This window comes from Platichthys flesus, chromosome 6 (assembly GCF_949316205.1).
Source record: "Platichthys flesus chromosome 6, fPlaFle2.1, whole genome shotgun sequence".
Lineage (NCBI taxonomy): Eukaryota > Metazoa > Chordata > Actinopteri > Pleuronectiformes > Pleuronectidae > Platichthys > Platichthys flesus.
In genome coordinates this window covers 10,165,783-10,184,402 of record NC_084950.1, presented here as the reverse complement: position 1 = coordinate 10,184,402, position 18,620 = coordinate 10,165,783, and the positions used below count along the sequence as shown (strand labels likewise).

At 40.9% G+C, this 18,620-nt stretch overlaps 2 protein-coding genes across 2 annotated transcripts; both read left to right on the top strand.

Moving 5' to 3' along the window:
* The first annotated feature begins 854 nt into the window (after positions 1–854).
* bmal2 (basic helix-loop-helix ARNT like 2) lies at positions 855–15,477 on the top strand. Its single transcript, XM_062389578.1, has 17 exons — positions 855–1,124; positions 5,230–5,359; positions 5,475–5,528; positions 5,892–5,933; positions 6,126–6,283; positions 6,475–6,554; positions 6,998–7,090; positions 7,474–7,591; positions 9,697–9,846; positions 10,019–10,262; positions 10,483–10,589; positions 10,905–11,055; positions 11,172–11,224; positions 11,332–11,443; positions 11,532–11,622; positions 12,028–12,127; positions 12,238–15,477. Exons 1-17 carry the CDS (start codon positions 1,064–1,066, stop codon positions 12,393–12,395), a joined length of 1,902 nt encoding a protein of 633 aa, XP_062245562.1. The 5' UTR covers positions 855–1,063; the 3' UTR covers positions 12,396–15,477.
* Positions 15,478–15,574: 97 nt separating this feature from the next.
* si:ch211-245j22.3 (uncharacterized protein LOC563798 homolog) lies at positions 15,575–18,465 on the top strand. Its single transcript, XM_062389608.1, has 5 exons — positions 15,575–15,842; positions 16,402–16,534; positions 16,928–17,077; positions 17,184–17,289; positions 18,040–18,465. The coding sequence occupies exons 1-5, from the start codon at positions 15,772–15,774 to the stop codon at positions 18,174–18,176; spliced, it is 597 nt and encodes a 198-aa protein (XP_062245592.1). The 5' UTR covers positions 15,575–15,771; the 3' UTR covers positions 18,177–18,465.
* The last annotated feature ends 155 nt before the right edge of the window (positions 18,466–18,620 follow it).

Here is an 18,620-nt window from a genome sequence, read left to right as displayed (position 1 = left end):
ACTGATACAGAGGAGGTATTTTAAGAAATAAAGGAATTTGGCAAAGTTAACTGCATGATTATGCTTTTCGGATTATTAGAAAACATCCAACGGTTCCTTAACATAACCATGCAGGACATTTACATAGAAATAGTGGGGAAATAGTGTAGTTTTCTAACTGGGACTGAACAAGCAAGACGTGAATACAATGATATGTGGGAGAATACAGAGTAAGAATGACAATAATGTAACATCAGGCTTTACTCTACGTTTACTGTAATGTTTTATTTATATATGTATTACTATTATCTACTGACTCAACATCAACTGACTTTAAACTGTCATAAATCCACCTTCAAACCGACTTCCCTTCATTAAACAGACTCTTGTTATTTAACCTTTCTCCTCAAGAATCCCTGTTTTGTTAACGCACCTTTTGTATTATTCTGTTTGAACAATATGAGAACAGGTCTCATTCAATCTGAAGCCCAAAGAGCTTTTAATTCCGCAGCCACGAGGGAGTGTTCACTTTAGGCTTTCCAGGAAACCACCTTTCTAGGAACCCTGTTTTGTAAATTAACATTTACATACACAACTGATACAGAGGAGGTATGTTAAGAAATAAAGGAATTTGGCAAAGTTAACTTCATGATTATGCTTTTCACATTATTCGAAAACATCCAACAGGTCCTTAACATTACCATGCAGGACATTTACAAAGAAACGGTGGAGAAATAGCTTCTAGAGATCTAGACTAATGAAAGAGGAAGAAGGGATACTGGTTTTCCAGCGGACGTGAAGGGAAGCACAGCAGCTGCGGTGACTCCGGTGAACCGACAGGAGGAGACTGCGCTCTGCCTTCCGCGTACCCCTCCTGCACCACCTCCACACTGTCCCAGTTCCACCGCTGCTGCCGCCACCGCTCAGCTTCTCTCAGTGGAGGACGACTGACAACAAGGCGCAGGCATCAAGCTGCCTTCGGCTCTTCACACGACCTGCCCCGGCAGCACAGCCGCGTACCGGAGCGAGTCCACCGCCTCATCCATGCATTGGAGTCCCGGGCCCCAGCGCACCGGCTCCAGCCATGTCGGCCGGGAATGCATCGGCTGGTGTCGGTGACAGAGCGGGAGGCGGAGAACCGGCAGGTAACTCTAACACACCGCGAGTTGTTATTTTACCACTTTGAACGGTGACACCGTGTTGTACTATGTGTGTAGTATGAGTGTGTTTACTGTCAAGCCGCGGGGGGCAGCGGTGTGTTCACCCGGGTGTTCTGCACCGGTTGACCGTAACTTTGCGCTTTTCCAAAACTAGGTCAGTAGATCAGTAGAACAAACTCGCCTTCCCCGTCGTCTATGTAACCCGACCCGGCTCCCTTTCTCGCCTGAAACCTGCGTTACGTCCGCACACATCGTTATCCCGGGTTGTCACGGGTGGCACTGGCATAAAATGCGAAATGAACGTGTGTGTGTTGCGGCGTCGCTTGTGCTAACGTTGACCCGAGCGACCGAACCGAATGTTAGCTTAGCCACCGTAGCTTGGCCTGTTCGCCGGGGGGAAACTGTCTCGACACGGCCGAGGCGCAGGCAGTGAAACCCGCCGTGATGGTGGTTCACCCGGGCTGGTTTTGTGACAGCTGGTGGTGCTCCGTGGTTTCTGGAAGAAGCGGTGTCACGTTGTGAAAACCAAGCGGGGACGTTAGCTCGCGCTCAGGCCCGAGCTGATCCGCGGCCGCTCGCTGCTTCGCCCGAGAGGATGAACCCGCTGAACCGAGGATCGGATGTTAGCCAGGACGGATCAGGCTTTACTCTACGTTTACTGTACTGTACTTGACTGTTTATTTCTATATTTCTTACTAGTATATATTGACTCAACATCAATTCACTTTAAACTGTAATAAATCCACATTCAAACCGACTTCCCTTCACTAAACAGACTCTTGTTATTTAACCTTGCTCCTCTGGAATCCCTCTGTTGTTTACGCACCTTTTTTTATTATTCTGTTTGAACATGTATATGAGAACGTGTCTCATTCAGTCGGAAGATTTAGAAAGATATAAATTCCGCAGTCACCAGGGAGTGTTCACTGCTTTCCAGGAAACCACCTTTCCAGGAAAATGTCAAGCCCTGCCAATAAAATCTTTAATCATAATGAGATGGTGTGTTGTTGTTCTAGAATTTGAAGACATGTTGTACTTCTGGTGGTGTTTACACAATGCATCTCTGTGGTGTTGCACAATGCTTTCATTGAATGTAGGTCAAACATCAGGATTGTTGTTATCAGTCAGGACTTCCTCACAGACTCCCCACTTGGTCCTGATGAATTCCTGATATGGATGAGTTGTGTGTTTAACAAATGTTCCCCCCTTGGACATGCGTACAACACACCAGTAGTAATTTTATCTTTATGGAATCAACAGAGGAGTAGTATTACTGAAGTTCAACAACTGACTGTGATTGAACTGATTATACATGAGTTGAATAACACTGTTTTGTAAATAGCCCACTACGAATGTAGTTTTCTTCACTTTTCTGTTTCAACTTTGTAGTATAAAGAGGATGGAGATGGCTGAGTATACTTGATAAGATATTTGTCTCTGTGTACTTCCTGAAAAATGTAAAGGCTTGATTATAGTACTGTTACAAGTTATACAGTGGCCATCAATGTATCGTCCAGGCTCTATTAAACTTCTGACCTGCAAGAATTGAACTGCACAACTAACTTTATTCAGCCCTGAGACTGGTTTTACTGACCAGTCTCAAGCTTTTCATCAAACTGGTTCATTATATTACAGATTACATTTGTTTGCTGGCAAGAAAAACAAACTTTGACATGGTGATTTACCTAGTTTTACTGTAGAGATACAAGATTATGAGAATAATTGATAAACATTCATAGTTTGAGGTCATATTTGAAGCCAAAATATAGAACTATCACTAGTTCCAGTCACTTAAGAGTAATTGCTTATGAAAATAATAACCTGTTTTTTTTATTTTTTCTGAATTTTTGATTAATTGATTCAATAATTCGGTTTATTAAGTGTCTGAAAATGTCCAGGATTATTTTGTCATATTGCACTTTTTTTTCCATCAGCCATCAGTTTTAAAACACCAAGTTATCCAGCTTTTTATCATGTAAACAAAGAAAGCTGGAAAAAATGTTTGAACTTATTGTTTGATACTGCTTAATAAAATGGTTTCTACATTTTCTACTGATCAATAAAACTGTTGGAAAATGGGTTAATCTTTAGATGACATTCCTTTCTAGTTTGATTCTACTTTTTTTTTATCTGTATTAAAATGTTCACCACAAATCAGAGAATCTATGTAGAGCTATTTTTAGGGCACATTTTAAAAATATATCCAGTCAAGATAACCAGTGGTCCTTTCACTGAGACTTTCTTGTCTAGATTCCTGTGACAAGTTTACAACGATATGTTTTAATGAGCATGATAATCCAGTGATCTCTTTTTCCACATTCAGATTGCACCGCTGTAGGGCATGATTTCTTTCTTGCCACCTACTTATTAATCAGAATTACAATATTGCGCAATTACCTTTGCGTTTATGAAACATTAACGCTTTCATTGTGAGTAGGGAATTATCAAATCATTCCGGTAATTTGGCACTAGTGGTAGACTGCAGCCTTTGTGCTCAGATCTTGTTTGTGGGTAAGATTAACCTAATTGATGTGAAGTAGGGAAGCTCATGACTTAATTCGACAAACCTTAATGTAGTCATGCACATCTGTGATTATTTCTGTTTTGCACATGAGTTTATAATTAGATCCAAGGATACAAACACTCCTGCAGTTAAACTATTTTTGTGGCTGTGGTTGCGAAATCATTTCAAAAACAACTAAGAAACACCAATCATTTTTTCTGATCGTTTTACTCTGCGACAATGTGAGGAAGAGCTTCAGAGCGTGGGGGGTGTTTGAGTGCAGCAGTAGCAGCAGATACTCATTGAAGGATTGAGTGAATGGACAAGTTAATGAACGCGTGAGCTTGACTGAGGGATTGTGGGAGTTGGCCGAGGGACGTGTGTTTGGCGTGATGTCCAGTAATCTAGGTGCCTTCGCTCTAACCCTGTAATCCATCAGATTTGTACAGTGGGAGTGGGATTAAAAACCAGGTTGTTACTGATCTATTTGGGTCACAAGGTCGGTGGAGCGGAGTTAAAAATAGGTTTCATGGATATGAGCAACATTTGGTGTCTCTCACATACATATCTCACCTTCTGCTGAGAAACGGGAATAAATCAAAGTCATGGTAGCTACACGTCTTTTTGGTATAGACGATGAGCTGTGGTGTTAAAGAGATTTATTACATGCTTTGGAATAAAAGCTCATAAAAATAAGTTGCAGCTGTGGTCTGTCAATGTATCAGATAGACATGCGTATTAATAATTATTTAGTCCTAGCTAAGCTTAGCACTTTGTAACAAATATTTAAAGATATGAATCAGGGCAAAAAATGCAAGATCAGGACACGGCTCGTAACAAATACATCTTCCTGTTAATTTATAGACAGCCATTGACAATGGACGATGGCATCGGCCCAGCCCCACGCTGGCGTCAGTGAAACGGGTGGCTGAAGCGTTTACAGAGGCCAAAGCTCCCATGTCAATTCACAGCAGTTACACCAGAACAACAAGTTATGAGTTAATAAGTAGGCTGATTATTGGCTGTGTTAAGGTTATGCGGATTTGCTCCAAGGGTGTGTGTAGGGAAAGAGGGAGGCTCAGTTAAAGATTAACTTACCACACCAAGAATTTACTTCATGCTCTGCAGATCTCAGCATTCAACCTTTTTAGCCATAAGCCAGCTCTTCTTATCTTTAAGACGACCTCTTTTTGGAATATTAAAGGTCCTCACTGGATAAATACAAGTGCGTCAAAGAATAATCGAAGAACCCAATCCTGTGCATCTATAATAATTTGACAATTGTTTGTGATCCAGTCACTTATCAAACAAAAGGCTGAAAGCAACAACAATTTGTCATGTTCCAGCTTCTCATTTCTTGCTTCTCATAGTGAACTGAACAATTTAGACTCATATGCGGCTATTTTTAAGGAGTAACATGACTCAGTCTGTGAGCTCATGCAGTTTTACAGTGGTTGTTTTAGTGGAAACCTTAATATTACCACAAAAATCTGACAGAATGAAATGCAGCAGAGTGAGAACATGCATTCAGACACACATTCAGTCCTTTGTGACCAGATGCAGTTCATTGTGTTTTGTGCGTTTCAGAGGACCTGTTGGTCGAGGAAAACCAAAGCTGTGCTATGTCTCTGTCCAGCCTGATGTCTGCTTCCTCAGGTGCCGGCATGCCCTTGAGCATGGAGATGCCCCGGAAGCGCAAGGGCAGCATAGACATCCAGTGAGTCTGAGTGTGACTTGTTTTAGTCTGTTTAGAACTTCAAGAATATCTCATCAATCCAATCACTTAAATTGATGCTGTTTATAATAGAATTTGTTTTTTCTCTCTTTCTCAGGGATTCAAAATCTGCTTCCATTCCTGATGCAGATATGGAAGACGACGAAAACGGGTACTTTGTGTTGAGCTGGAACAATGAGATACTAATTGATTAGTGGGCCAAGAAAAATATTCGTCAAGGAAAAGTTCAACAACACTATAATGTTTTTTTCAAGACAAATTGGTGGATAATATCAAAAGATTATTGATTCCAGCTTCTCAAATGGAAGACATGCTGGTTTTCTTTCTTTCTCCAATCTTTCGGTTGTCAATTTACAGATAAATTGATTATGAGATTAATCCATAAATAAAATAATCATAAATTGCAGTCCTGTTGTGCTAGTTAAAATCTCTCCTGTTGTTATTGTGATAGTACTCATTTGCATGATGCTGCTCAGCATGTAAACAATTCAAATGGGTTTTTTTTTCTCAACAGGTCGGATGGAGATGACCAACACGTCAAAATGAAATGTCTCAGGTAGTTTTTTTGGGCAACACTTCATTTCTAAAAATGTCTATGTTTTTATGATATTATTTTCAGGCTTAAAACATCCACTGTTAAGTTCCAAATATAGAGTATGATACATTTCCCAGATGGATTGTAGAGTCATAACAGGAAACTCTTATATCTGAGTCCTATGAATGGTTTTCTTGTTTCGTATGGCTGCAGGGAGCCACACAGCCAAATTGAGAAGAGGAGACGGGACAAAATGAACACCCTCATCGACAAACTCTCAGCCATGATCCCGACTTGTAACCCGATGTCTCGCAAACTGGACAAACTCACTGTGCTTAGAATGGCTGTGCAGCACCTCAAATCTCTCAAAGGTACAGAGACAACTGATGACCTGACGACATGACTGTTGTTGTTAATGGTGTTTACTCCTGTGATCATGTTCATGCACTCAACAGTACATTTACTGAGTTTTATGTTAGGGTTAGGATTGATCCCAAACACATGCACAATCACACGACATGCTGATTAGGGAAATTTGTCGTGACTGTGTCTGTATTTTCAGGTTCAGCAGGTTCCTTTTCTGAAGCGAACTATAAGCCATCATTCCTTCCTAATGAGGAGCTCAAGCACCTTGTTCTTAAGGTACAAGTGAGAATTATGATTTAATGTTAAAATAATTACTCTGCCCATATTTTGGCCAGTTCCAGCTGCATAGGTTACCAACTTAACCCATGTATTGGCTACAAACCTATGCAGTTGGCAAGGCCCCGGCTTTACTGTGAGTTACATTAATTAGAAATGTACAAAACATACAAAAAAAAGCATTTAAAAACAAAAAAGGAAATGTTTTGTTTAACTGCTGATAGTATTTATAATGTTTATTATTATAACTTATAACATTTAATTTAAGTTGTAATCACTTTTCTTATTGATTAATTTAAATGCTTCTTATTACTTAAATAACTCTATAAAATAAATCTAATGTAAATAGATAAATGTAATATTTACTCAGTGTAGCCTCTTTGTTTTGATCATGTCATCTCATCAGCTCCTCCTATTCTCCCCCGTGTTTCTTTGTTGTGCAGGCGGCAGATGGATTCCTGTTTGTAGTGGGATGTGATCGTGGAAAAATAGTTTTTGTCTCAGAGTCCGTCACGAAGATATTAAATTATAGTCGGGTAACACTTTTACATTTGTTACTGTATCTGCAGAGAAGACCCCGGACATACCAGATGCGTTGTGTTGTCTTGGCAGTATTGTAAACACTTGAATTGAAACCATTCCTTGTAATCCATGTATCCAATGTGTATAGCTCACTATGCTCCTGATTGTACATTTGTAATCCTGATAGATATGTTAGCTTTATGTAAACATTTGCCAAATTGCTAAATTCAACACGCTCGCTCTATGCAGTATCTGGTGTGCTCCGGGGTCAACAGTTCAGTCAGTGTACTTTGTGAAATTGGCTATTTGTCAGCAGGACTTGCTCTAGATGCAGACTGGTATGACCATGGTAACTCTCTTCTGTTTGACAAGCTGTTTTTTTCTTCTCCTCTTCTAGGCGGAGCTGATTGGACAGAGCCTATTTGATTACATACACCCTAAGGACATGGGGAAAGTGAAGGAGCAGCTGTCAGCTACTGAGTTATACCCTCGTGAACGGCTAATAGATGCTAAAAGTAAAGCAGTTGTATCTGTATGTGTACTTTGTGAGGACCAGTTTAACTATTAGACCATAAGTTGTGATGATATTATGCTTTTCGGACACACCTTCAAAGGGCCGTTTAAAGGTTGTGACTTGTTTTTATGGTAAGATTTGGCTCTCGTTTGGAGTGGGGGTTTAGGATAGGTATTTAGCAGAGGTGTGGACTCGAGTCACATGACTTGGACTCGAGTCAGACTCGAGTCATGAATTTGATGACTTTAGACTCGACTTGACAAAATGTAAAGAGACTTGCAACTCGACTTGGACTTCAACATCAATGACTCGTGACTTCACTTGGACTTGAGCCGTTTGACTTGATAAGACTTGCTCCTTTCCCCAAAACACAAAGATTAAAAAGTATGTTATTAAGGAGCGCTCTGTATCTGTCATCGTGTTTGTGTGCGTCTGTGTGTGCAGCGCCGCCGCTCCCAAAACGTGCACTACGCGCTGTGCGAAAAATCATCATAGTTATTATAATTATGTAGCCGAGCGTTTGGTTGTATCATAAGTCCGGCTTCAGCCGACAAAGGACACGAGAGCAGGTCATGCGTTCGGGACAGCACACCCGTTTATTCTCCGTTCATTTTACAACTTCACTCATCACAGCACCCACTTCCTTTAAAACCCTGTTTCAAAATAAGAGTCACTACCAACAACCCACTTAAAACCGGAAATACAAATCAACCCTCAACAATAACGTCATTAAATAAATTAGCTTACAATTATAATGCCGATATTATTTCAGTATAGAAATATTAGGTACCTTTTAGCCATGTATATCACAAAAAAGGCAGAACAAGAGATATATTAAATTGCTCAAAAAAAGTTAAAGAAGATTGACTATTCTTGTTTGTACTTATTGATGATAATTTAATGTAATCATAGAGGAGTTATGCTTAGGGCACCAAAATGGCTCGCAGCGGCACTTGGTGGAATCATACTACGTCCACATCGTGCACAAATGACTGACAGACTTTTGGCCAATTTGGTCTTTTGCAAATGCAATTCAGCATAGGGCCCTGACATATAAAAAGCACAACCCTGTTCATTGTTATGTTCAAGTATTTGTTATGTTTCTCACATGTACACACACACACAGACAATATGAGGTAAGATAAATGAGATGAGATAAACACAGGACAAGACAGAAATGTTCATGTTCATGTATTTGTTATGTTTCTCACATGTACACACACACACAGACAATATGAGGTGAGATAAATGAGATGAGATAAACACAGGACAGGACAGAAACTGCTGTGGAACTAGTTAAAATGCAAAATACAATGTTAGCATTTTTGTACAAATAATTACAGTTGCACTTGTTTGTTCAAATGTGTTCATTCTGTAGGAGTGGTTTAAAATGAAGAATATTCTTGCAAAATATGAGTTAAATGTTAAAAATGACTGGTTAATAGTGCAATAGGGAAGTGCAATGTTGGCACAATTTTTTTCTGTAATTTCAATTGCACTTGTTTTAATAAATAAATAAATACAGATTTTAAAAGCATACATGATCTGTGTAAATATATTATTACTCAGTGATCAAAAGGACTCGAAAAGACTCGAAACTCAAACTGCAGGACTTGGACTTGACTTGAGACTTGTCAGTCTTGACTTTGGACTTGACTCGGGACTTGCCTGTCTTGACTTGGGACTTGACTCGGGACTTGAGGGCAAAGACTTGAGACTTACTTGGGACTTGCAAAAAAATGACTTGGTCCCACCTCTGGTATTTAGTAATGTAGCTTAAGGTCAGGTTAAGGGGTTATGGAATACTGTGATTCATCTGAGGGTCTTCACAAAGCTAGAAGTTTGAAGGTTTGTCATAGGCTACCTTTGGGGACCAATTCCAGGCCAAAAAACAGTTAGTAAAATAAAACTTGTCAACAACTGTGTCCCCAAATGCGGAAAAAGCTGATTCCTGGGTCAGTGATTCCTGTTAGGATTTGGTAAGTAGTAGTTGTGGTTAAAGTTAGTCTCAAGAGAATTAATAACTCAATTATAAGTCCCCATAAGTGACCTATGATAAGTGAGTGTGTGAGAGGGAGCACATTAACACTTCTATCCTATCCCCAGCCGGTCTGCAGGTCCAGGCCTACCTCCCAGTCGGCGGCGCACGGTTGTGTTCCGGCGCAAGGCGCTCCTTCTTCTGTCGCATGAAGTACAACAAGGTTTCTATCAAAGTGGAGGAGAAGGAATTCCAGGCCAGCTCCTCCAAAAAGAAAGGCAAGGAAATCCTTCTCTACAGTCGGGGTTTTATCATTTGTAAAATGGACAACAGCCTGTATAGTTTTCACAGTTACATAGTTTCAGTGTTAAGGAATAAATGTACTTATAGCTTGTCTTTGTGTGTTGGTCTTGTTTGATGTATGTGATTTGTGTCTTAATACTTCTCCAGAGTCGCAGAAGTACTGCACAGTCCACTGTACAGGCTACATGCGCAGCTGGCCCACCAGTCAGCTGGGAGCAGAGGGGGAGGGCGAGGCGGACAAGCAGGAAAGCTCCCACTTCAGCTGCCTGGTGGCAGTGGGACGCATCCACTCTCACTCATCTCCCCAGGTTAACGGAGAAGTGAGAGTAAAACCCACAGAGTTCATCACCCGCTACGCCATGGATGGCAAATTCACCTTTGTCGATCAAAGGTAGAGTCAATTCAACAAGGGGGTGTTTGGTGCATAGCTTTGATTACAGTGCACATTTCACATATATATTTCAGTGACATTTCAAATTTCTTTGATGCTTATTAACATAATAGACTGTGGGTGTCAAAGGGGAAACAAAGAGAGCCCACACCGTATTCTAAATAACATATTACGTGTATACAACTCATGATACCGGGATAACTTAGCTTTTTTTCTGCAGAGCTACGACCTTTCTTGGGTATCTTCCCCAAGAACTGCTTGGGACATCATGCTACGAGTTCTTCCACCAAGATGACTTACCACATTTAGCTGATAGACATCGAAAAGGTAAAATACATTCTTCAGTCCCCTCATAGTGTTCGTCTTTGTTTCTGTTGATTTCAGTCTCTGCTAAGATGACAGCGACACTTTTTTAGTTATTTGGACCAATTCAGATCAGATGTTTATTTACAGTTCAGCAGCAGTGTTGAGGTACATCACCTGTTAAGTTTCTGTCCTCGCTGAAACAAAGTTCATTTAAGTAGGACTCTCTGTGGCCAAACTTCCCTGTATTTGATGTCCTCTGTTCTCTGCTCTAAGCAGGTGATACTGATGCTGTTTCCTCTGTTAAGACTTTTTAATTTGTCTGTTTTTCCACCATAGTGCTGCGGAGTAAAGAGAAAATCGACACAAACTGTTACAAGTTTAAAACGAAATGTGGCTCTTTTGTCACTCTGCAAAGTCAGTGGTTTAGTTTTGTAAATCCCTGGACCAAAGAAGTAGAATACATAGTGTCAACTAATACAGTCATATCGTGAGTATATGCTTCCATCGGATTCTTTCTTACCTGAATAGCTCCGTACCTGACAAAGAATCGTATTCATTGCTGCTTTATCTGGTTTCTCATCCAATGACATCGCACCATCACAGTCAAGCCAGTCGGTCGGGAAACAAGTCTGAACAGTCGAGCAAGACTTCTGACGGTCAGTTGAAATGGATTATGGAAAAAGAAAAATAAGGAGCTGTAATCCAATGTCTTTGCTGCACCATTTCTGTTCCCTCCTGCCTAACATCTTGTTTCTGTTGGAAGATGGCAAGAAGTCCCTTCCCATTATCCCAGGCATCTCCGCCACCCCTGGGGGTATGATTTATGCAGGAAGCATAGGGACACAGATTGCCAACGAGCTGCTGGATTTCAACAGGTGGGTTCTCGAAACAGCAGAAGTTGGTTTCACTGTTTTTACTGCCACGGTTGTTGTAGCTTTTAATTTAATGTCCGTGCCTCTTTAGGATGAACTCATCCCCTTCCAGTGGAAACGTCAGCCCCTTCAGTTTACAACAGGACAAGTCCCCACCAACTCACAATCAAACCAGCAACCATGTAAGTTTCTATACATGCATATTTGTATTGATACATCTGTCTCAGTCATTCATGAGGTGAACTCCACAATGCAAATATTTTCCCATTTGTAAAATTGTACAAAATGTGGATATCTCTTCACTGATTTACACTGATATGTCATTATGACCTTTGAGATATCTTATATTTTTTATGAAGACATTTTCGATTTGACTCCAATCTCAATGTGATGCTTCACTTGTAATCTCTGCAGAAAGAATTTTCAGAGGTAAACTCGACCGCAATGTGAAGTGATCACAGTTACTTGATTGGTTGAAAGCCATCGTTTAACCAGCACAGATTTGATTCCGTCCTGTTTTTCCTTCAGGACCAAACTCCTCCCATGTTGCTGCTGGGACTGTAATTTTCTCCTCTTTCGGTCTCTAGGTGCCAAATGGAGAGGCAGCCGATATGGAGTTAGCAGGAAAGTCCAGCTCCGAGGATGAGCCCCAGGGAGCTGCCTTCTCTGGAGGAGAGACACTCATGGGTTTGATTTCTGATTCTGTTTTATAGCTTATTTCTAGACTGGGTTTATGATTATGTTTGATTATCTCATCTTATCTCCTTTTGTTCCTCTGCCTCTTCATCTCTCCTCAGGGGAGAATTCTCAGATGGATTTGGAAAGTGTAGTTGGACCAGGCCTTAGTAGCCTTAGCAATGACGAAGCCGCCATGGCCGTGATCATGAGCCTCCTGGAGTCGGACACAAACTTGGGCGATGCTGTTGACTTTGAAGACATACGCTGGTCTTTATAGAATCTGCTCTCACAGTGTGAATCTGAGGCACACTGACAAACACTTGGACCATCAGTTTTTTTGATGACAAGAACTGCTTACTTCATGATGCCACATTCGGTTTTTAAAAACCTTTATTTATTAGCTACCTTTTTCCACATAAGCTGTGTAGTCTCCATGTGGCATGAGCAGGATCGACGTCAATGAGGGATATTCTTATTTCCCCTTTTTCGGGCGGAGGATTCGCCCCGAGGCCTTACAGGGCTCCGCCTGCCCTGAGGCGCTGTTTCCTTAATGCTCTCCTCATGTCTCCTGTCTGTCGAACTGAGGAGACCTCAGGAGGGTTAAGAACCACCGATCACGAATAACGGTGACAAGACGCACATCATGACAGCTCCGGATTCCTGCTTGAATTTCTCTCCACAAACGTGATAAAAGGTTGGGATTGACAAAGCAAAATAATGCACTGAATCAACTTCATGTTTTTTAAAAAGGTTGTAATTTGAGTTGGTACTGTATGTTTAATTAAAATGCAAGGAAGACACCGTGACAACGTGGCCCATCTCTGTGACCCCCCCCCCACCCTCAGGATCCAAACCGTAGGTAGGCATTGTACCACGGAAGACCACACTTCCATAAACCTCTAACTTTGACAGTCACCCTAATGATGTGCTGCTCAGAGATTTCCTCTTGTCAGTATCTGAACATTTTCCTCGGAAAGGCTCCAATAACCTCTTTTGTACACTGACTTGAACTTTACTGTATATATGTTCATTTGGTATGATTGCAAACACCATGTCTTCAGGCCATATCTGTCTTAAAGGGATAGTTTGCATTGGAAGAATATTTAAAATTTTAGTGCGTTCACTTTCAAGCTGCCCTGGATACGTTTTGCTTTTAGCTCTAAGCAGTTAATTTCGTTTGACAGAAGCCATCACCTTCATGCGTTTGTAGGAGATTAGCAACTAATAACCAGTCATGTTCTCCTATGGGTTCAATAGGAGCACAACAGTATTGCTTCATGCAAAGTGGAACAGCACTTTAGAGGTGCTGGAATGGAGGTCTGGTAGCAGTGGCTGAACAGCAGACCCGTTTCAGGTTCAGTCTCATGGTGGAAGTCATAACTCAGGAAGCGATGGAAGCAGAGCCGCCCCATGCAATCAGAAAACGACAGTTCAGTGTAAGTGTAGCAGTGTTTTGTCCTTCAGTTTACGCCTCACATTCTCTCCCGCATGCTGTGCGTTGGTATGTGGGGTCGGAGTCCCCAGTCTGTACCTGTTCATCTGTTCCTCTCCTCTCACACTGATTGTCTGCTTTGTAATCTGGCAGCTAAGCCATAGCTTTAGGTGGGTTTTTGTTTTTTTCCTCATGTACTTTAATGCACTGACGGTCTTTCAGAAGACGTGTTTATGTTTCATGTGCCCGTCGTGACCCTGCATTCATTCAAGGGATTATGCTATGCAGACCGTTCATTCCATAAATTCAAAATTTCAGGATACGTCTCTTTATCTTTCCTTGTTATTGTCACTCTCGTATCATGCATGACTCAACTTCAGAAGACGTTAGACATACTGATGACTTTTGGTGAGAACGTGAAGAAGTCGCGTATGGTTCCTGTTTCCATTTAGCTAATCCAGAGCTCTGTTTGGCCCCTGCTTACAATTGCACGTCTTTTTTCAACACTCATAGCCATCGTGTTACGAGCTATATGTTAGCGATCATGTGGAAGTGAGATGGAAAAATTAGAATTGACTCAAATTATTGTCGGTGGAATTTGAAAATATTGGTTGTTTATGCCTTGCCGATGCCAAAAAAGTTATTTTGAGGATAAACACCAAGTTGTGAAAATAAACAAAGTCTACACATTATAATAAAGAAATTAAGAAGAAAAACTACTGAAAGTCGTTCAATGAGCTCTTTGGGACATTGTTTATTCGGGGACTTAGAAAAACAAGACTGTTGTGTCAGTTACCCTTATCGAGTCAGAACCTGTGATCTTATTTCCTTTTAAGCTGTAAATCTGCATCTTAACTCTTTGTTATTCGTACCTGAACCAGTCAGTCCGATAATAGCCGTTATTTCTGTCCACAAAGATAGATTACATGGAACTGTGTTGCTTGAATGCCATGACCTTGTTCTCGTCGGTAACTCGGGGCCACAATGTATACTCATCTGCTGAGGATTTGTCCAATAAGAACCTGAGCTATGAGGATAGAAATGTTGGTTGTGAATCATGGAGAAAACTGACTTCTACCTCTAAATGCTTGAAAGTACGAGGACCCGGTGGACGGAGCAGCTGAGCTCACAAGGAGTCTCCCGCCTGTGTCCAACATGCCTTTGGACATTTCTGCTCTGTCAACCAATGGACCTGTTGCTTCTGGGGATTGCCTCCCACGTGGCCCCTTCGTGGACTTAAAGGAGGGCTGATTGGATTCACTCGATGCTACATAGCGTACTGTGCACATCAGGAATGAAGTGTGAGCTCATTCACAGAGTAAAGGGGAGCTGTACACGTTGGCTTCAACACTCAACAACACTAACCAAACACCCGGAGCTACGGAGCTGTGCCATAGACACATGCTGTTTGTTTTTTAAGCAAAATGTAAATTTTTCTTATTTTTTGTTTGTCTCGTTCTTCAATCATTGCACTACAATAACCCAGAAGGCTCTCACTTCAGCATTTGACCCTCAGTGATGAACTTTGCAAAGAGGGTCACACAAATGTTCCTTCTGTCTCCATTTGAAATAAAACACTATAGACTTTGTATATGAGCTAGGGAACCTCCCGTTTTGATTTTCACGCCCTGCTTTGTTTCTAGTTGCATGCTGTTACTCTATCATTTATTGTTTTGTTTTTTGTAAGTATTTTTTTTTGCACTGTTAGACTTGTTAAGGAACTTAACAACCTTTGGGCTTGTATCAGGCAGTCTGGGGCTGCTGCCTCCATTGTATCACTTCCTGCCATTTTTATAAGTTCACTCTTGTTTGATTCGTGGGCCCCAGAGGAAGCACTCACTTTATCTGTACATTATTGCTGCTACTTATGCCTGGGCTGTCTTCTCAGGATGTCATGTTAATAAATATAAGTTGACTAAACCCTCAACAGGAACTTTGGGAATATTTTCAACCACCAGAAGAACATTTGAGCTTTTCATTCTGCATTTTTCCGTCCTTAGTGTGAAGCGGATTAAGAAGCAGCCTCCTCCATTTTAACTAATTACATTTGCCTTCTGTTGCACCCTCTCTCCCTCCGTCACCGTTCCTCCCTCTGAGGAGAGATTTAAGTGATATGTGATGAGGTGGTTGGCGCAAATTAAGAAAGCGTGGCATAAGCCTGGGATTTGTAGTGTATATAAAGGCAGTGGTGGATGCAGAGCTGTAGCTTCTCCTGAACAGAATGGGCCAAACTGCAAACCTGCCCTGCAGGAGAGGAGAGGCCTATGTTACTGAGCTGTACGAGTGGTTCAGGTAAGATTTCTTATTTGTTTTTTTAGAGTTGATCTACAGAGGTTCAGTGCCGTGTGTATTTAGGTAGGAGATGTACGGGGGCGAGTGAGAGGAACACCTTGAGTTAAACTGCACCTAAGAGGTGTCCCCTTATGTGTCCTTTATATAATTTGATGTTTCCCTGATAAATCTACAAAATGTCTCTTATCTACAAATATCTTTTACCTTTTTCCTTATTCTGTATTTCTTTGAACGTGAGCAGTCGTATAAACCGGAGCATGTTCATCCCCACATTATTTTTCCATGACTACGCGCTGCTGAATGGCTCGCCCTTGTCACCCTGTGGTAAATTGGTTCAAAATGATTCAGTCTACTTATCTTAGCAGTCGAGTCCTAAGGTGTAAACAAGCTTTCAAACTCAGGTAATCTGCACACACACAGGACGGGAACAGGTTGACCTCAATTCTCTAAACTCTTCATTTTTCCCTCCGGTTTCTCCTGCTGCAAATGTGACTCTTCATTCAAACTGACCCTCCAGGGTTTACAGCTAAATAAAGGTCTTCCTCTTTTTTTGTCACAGGAAGTTTATGCATGAATGTCCCAGCGGGCAGATCACTCTTCATGAGTTTCAGAGGCATTTCTGCAATGGGACAGTGGGCAGTGAGTCAGCTGAGTATGCAGAGCAGGTATTCCGCACGCTGGACAATAATGGGGTGAGAAAAACTACTCTGAAGGACATATCGGCATATTTTTATTTTATTTAATTGGAATCATTTCTTCTTCTAGATTTGAAGACAGATTTGAAATCCTGAATAAATGTTGTGGTTGGAAACACTTCTTTATGAAAATGATAAAAAGCAAATGATTGTTCAAATCTGAGATCAATTATGTAAAAACCTCCTCACTGTGCCTTCACTATACATAGGAAATACATCAATATTTATTGAAATGTTATTCAACCATTGATTAAAATTGTATTTCAGTAATTGTTATTGTTTTTATTGTTATTGGCCCTGTAACAAATAACAATGTCTTAGTGCGGCATCTAAATATATATTGACTTGTTCTTTTTTTAATGCCATAAACAAAGCTGTTGTGTCCTGTAGGACGGGGTGGTTGACTTCAGGGAGTACGTCATGGCCATCAGTTTGCTGATTGACGGTTCAGCTGTGGACAAACTGGGCTGGTCATTCAAGCTTTATGACAAAGACCGAGACGGAGCCATAACAAAGGAGGAAATGCTGGAGATCATGCAGGTGTGTGTTTGTGTGTGTGCATGTGTGTGCAGTTTTCTGTGTCACACATACAAATTCAGGTCACATGTTTGAAGCTCATCCTCTGTGTTGTTCTCTCTGTTCACAGGCAGTTAATAAGATGAGCGTAGCTGCTGCTATGGCCAAGCCCAACCCACTCACAGCTGAAGAATGTACCAACAGGATATTTGTGAGATTAGATAAAGACAATAACGGTGAGGAAATAGTTTCCTCTTTCTGCTTGAAATCGTGGGGCAGTGTTATTTCAGCTTGAAACAATGGATGTCACACTCATACTCTGTCGAGCATTCTGTGCCTTTTCCCTTTCAGTAGACCGACCCCATGTCCTCAGGTTATGTTTTTGTAAAGGACTTAAGATCTATGTAGAAGGAGAAGGGCACTCAGGGAGCACCTCCTGCAATGCCCAGCATTCCGGTTATGAAAGCACATTTAAATTCACTAGATCCAGATTTTTATTTACACACTGATAAATATGGGTCCCCTTAATATTCCTGATTACTTTCAACAAGATCCATGAAGTATTCTCTGGGAATGCAAGGAAAATAAAAAATGTAATCGCTTATACCAGCATTTAGATATGACTTCAATTGGTAACACACAAATTAATAAAGTTTGTTCAATTTAAGTTAATAAGTTATATAAATACAAACAGAAATTAGTGTTTAAAAATGTATGGAAGTGATGCTAATCTTAAAGAATTATTATTTCCAACAACCTTCAAGTGAGGTATTGCAAACCTTTAACATTAGTTCAAGAGAGGAAGTGGGCACATAACTAATTTAAATTGCTTTAATTTAAACAACAAAATTAAAGCATTAGAGCATATTAAAGTCCCACTCAATGATTCAAACACTTGCAGACATAGATTTGGGAAGAAACAGAAGCCGGTGATTTTAATAGAGTCTGTCCTGTGCTCTTTGTCTCTCTCCTTGTTATGTCTGTAGCCAACATCAGTCTGGAGGAGTTCATAGAGGGAGCACTGGACGATGATTGGATCAGAGAGATGCTGGAATGTGACCCCAGCACCGTGAAGGTGGAGAGGCCTGTGAGGAGCAACTGCTCTTTGGGGACCCACGATTGACCCGTGGTGGGATAGTCTATTCACTCAGTGCAGAGAAATTATCAAACTGAAATGCCCAAGAATCGTTGCAGCACAAAGCTTCTATTTGGTGTGACAAATGATATCGATGTCATTTGGGTGACTTCACGGAAGACACTGGGGAGCACCAGAAAATGGACATACAGTTATTTTGTCACAGTATTCATTATTATTGTTTTATTTGGCTGCATTGTGTTGTGTTTGTTGATATTTGTTCTTGTTTTCTTTGCCTGAATGCATCTCATTATAAAATAAATAACACATAACATAAGACAATGAAACTCTATTTGTCCTTCTGCAATTGTGGCCAGATTATTTTACACTATGTGACAAATCCAGAATAAATTTAGAGAAAACATAAATACCTTGACTGCTGAGAAGTTCTGGGCCTCAGTGGTAGATGCTTTATCCTTATAACGAAGAATT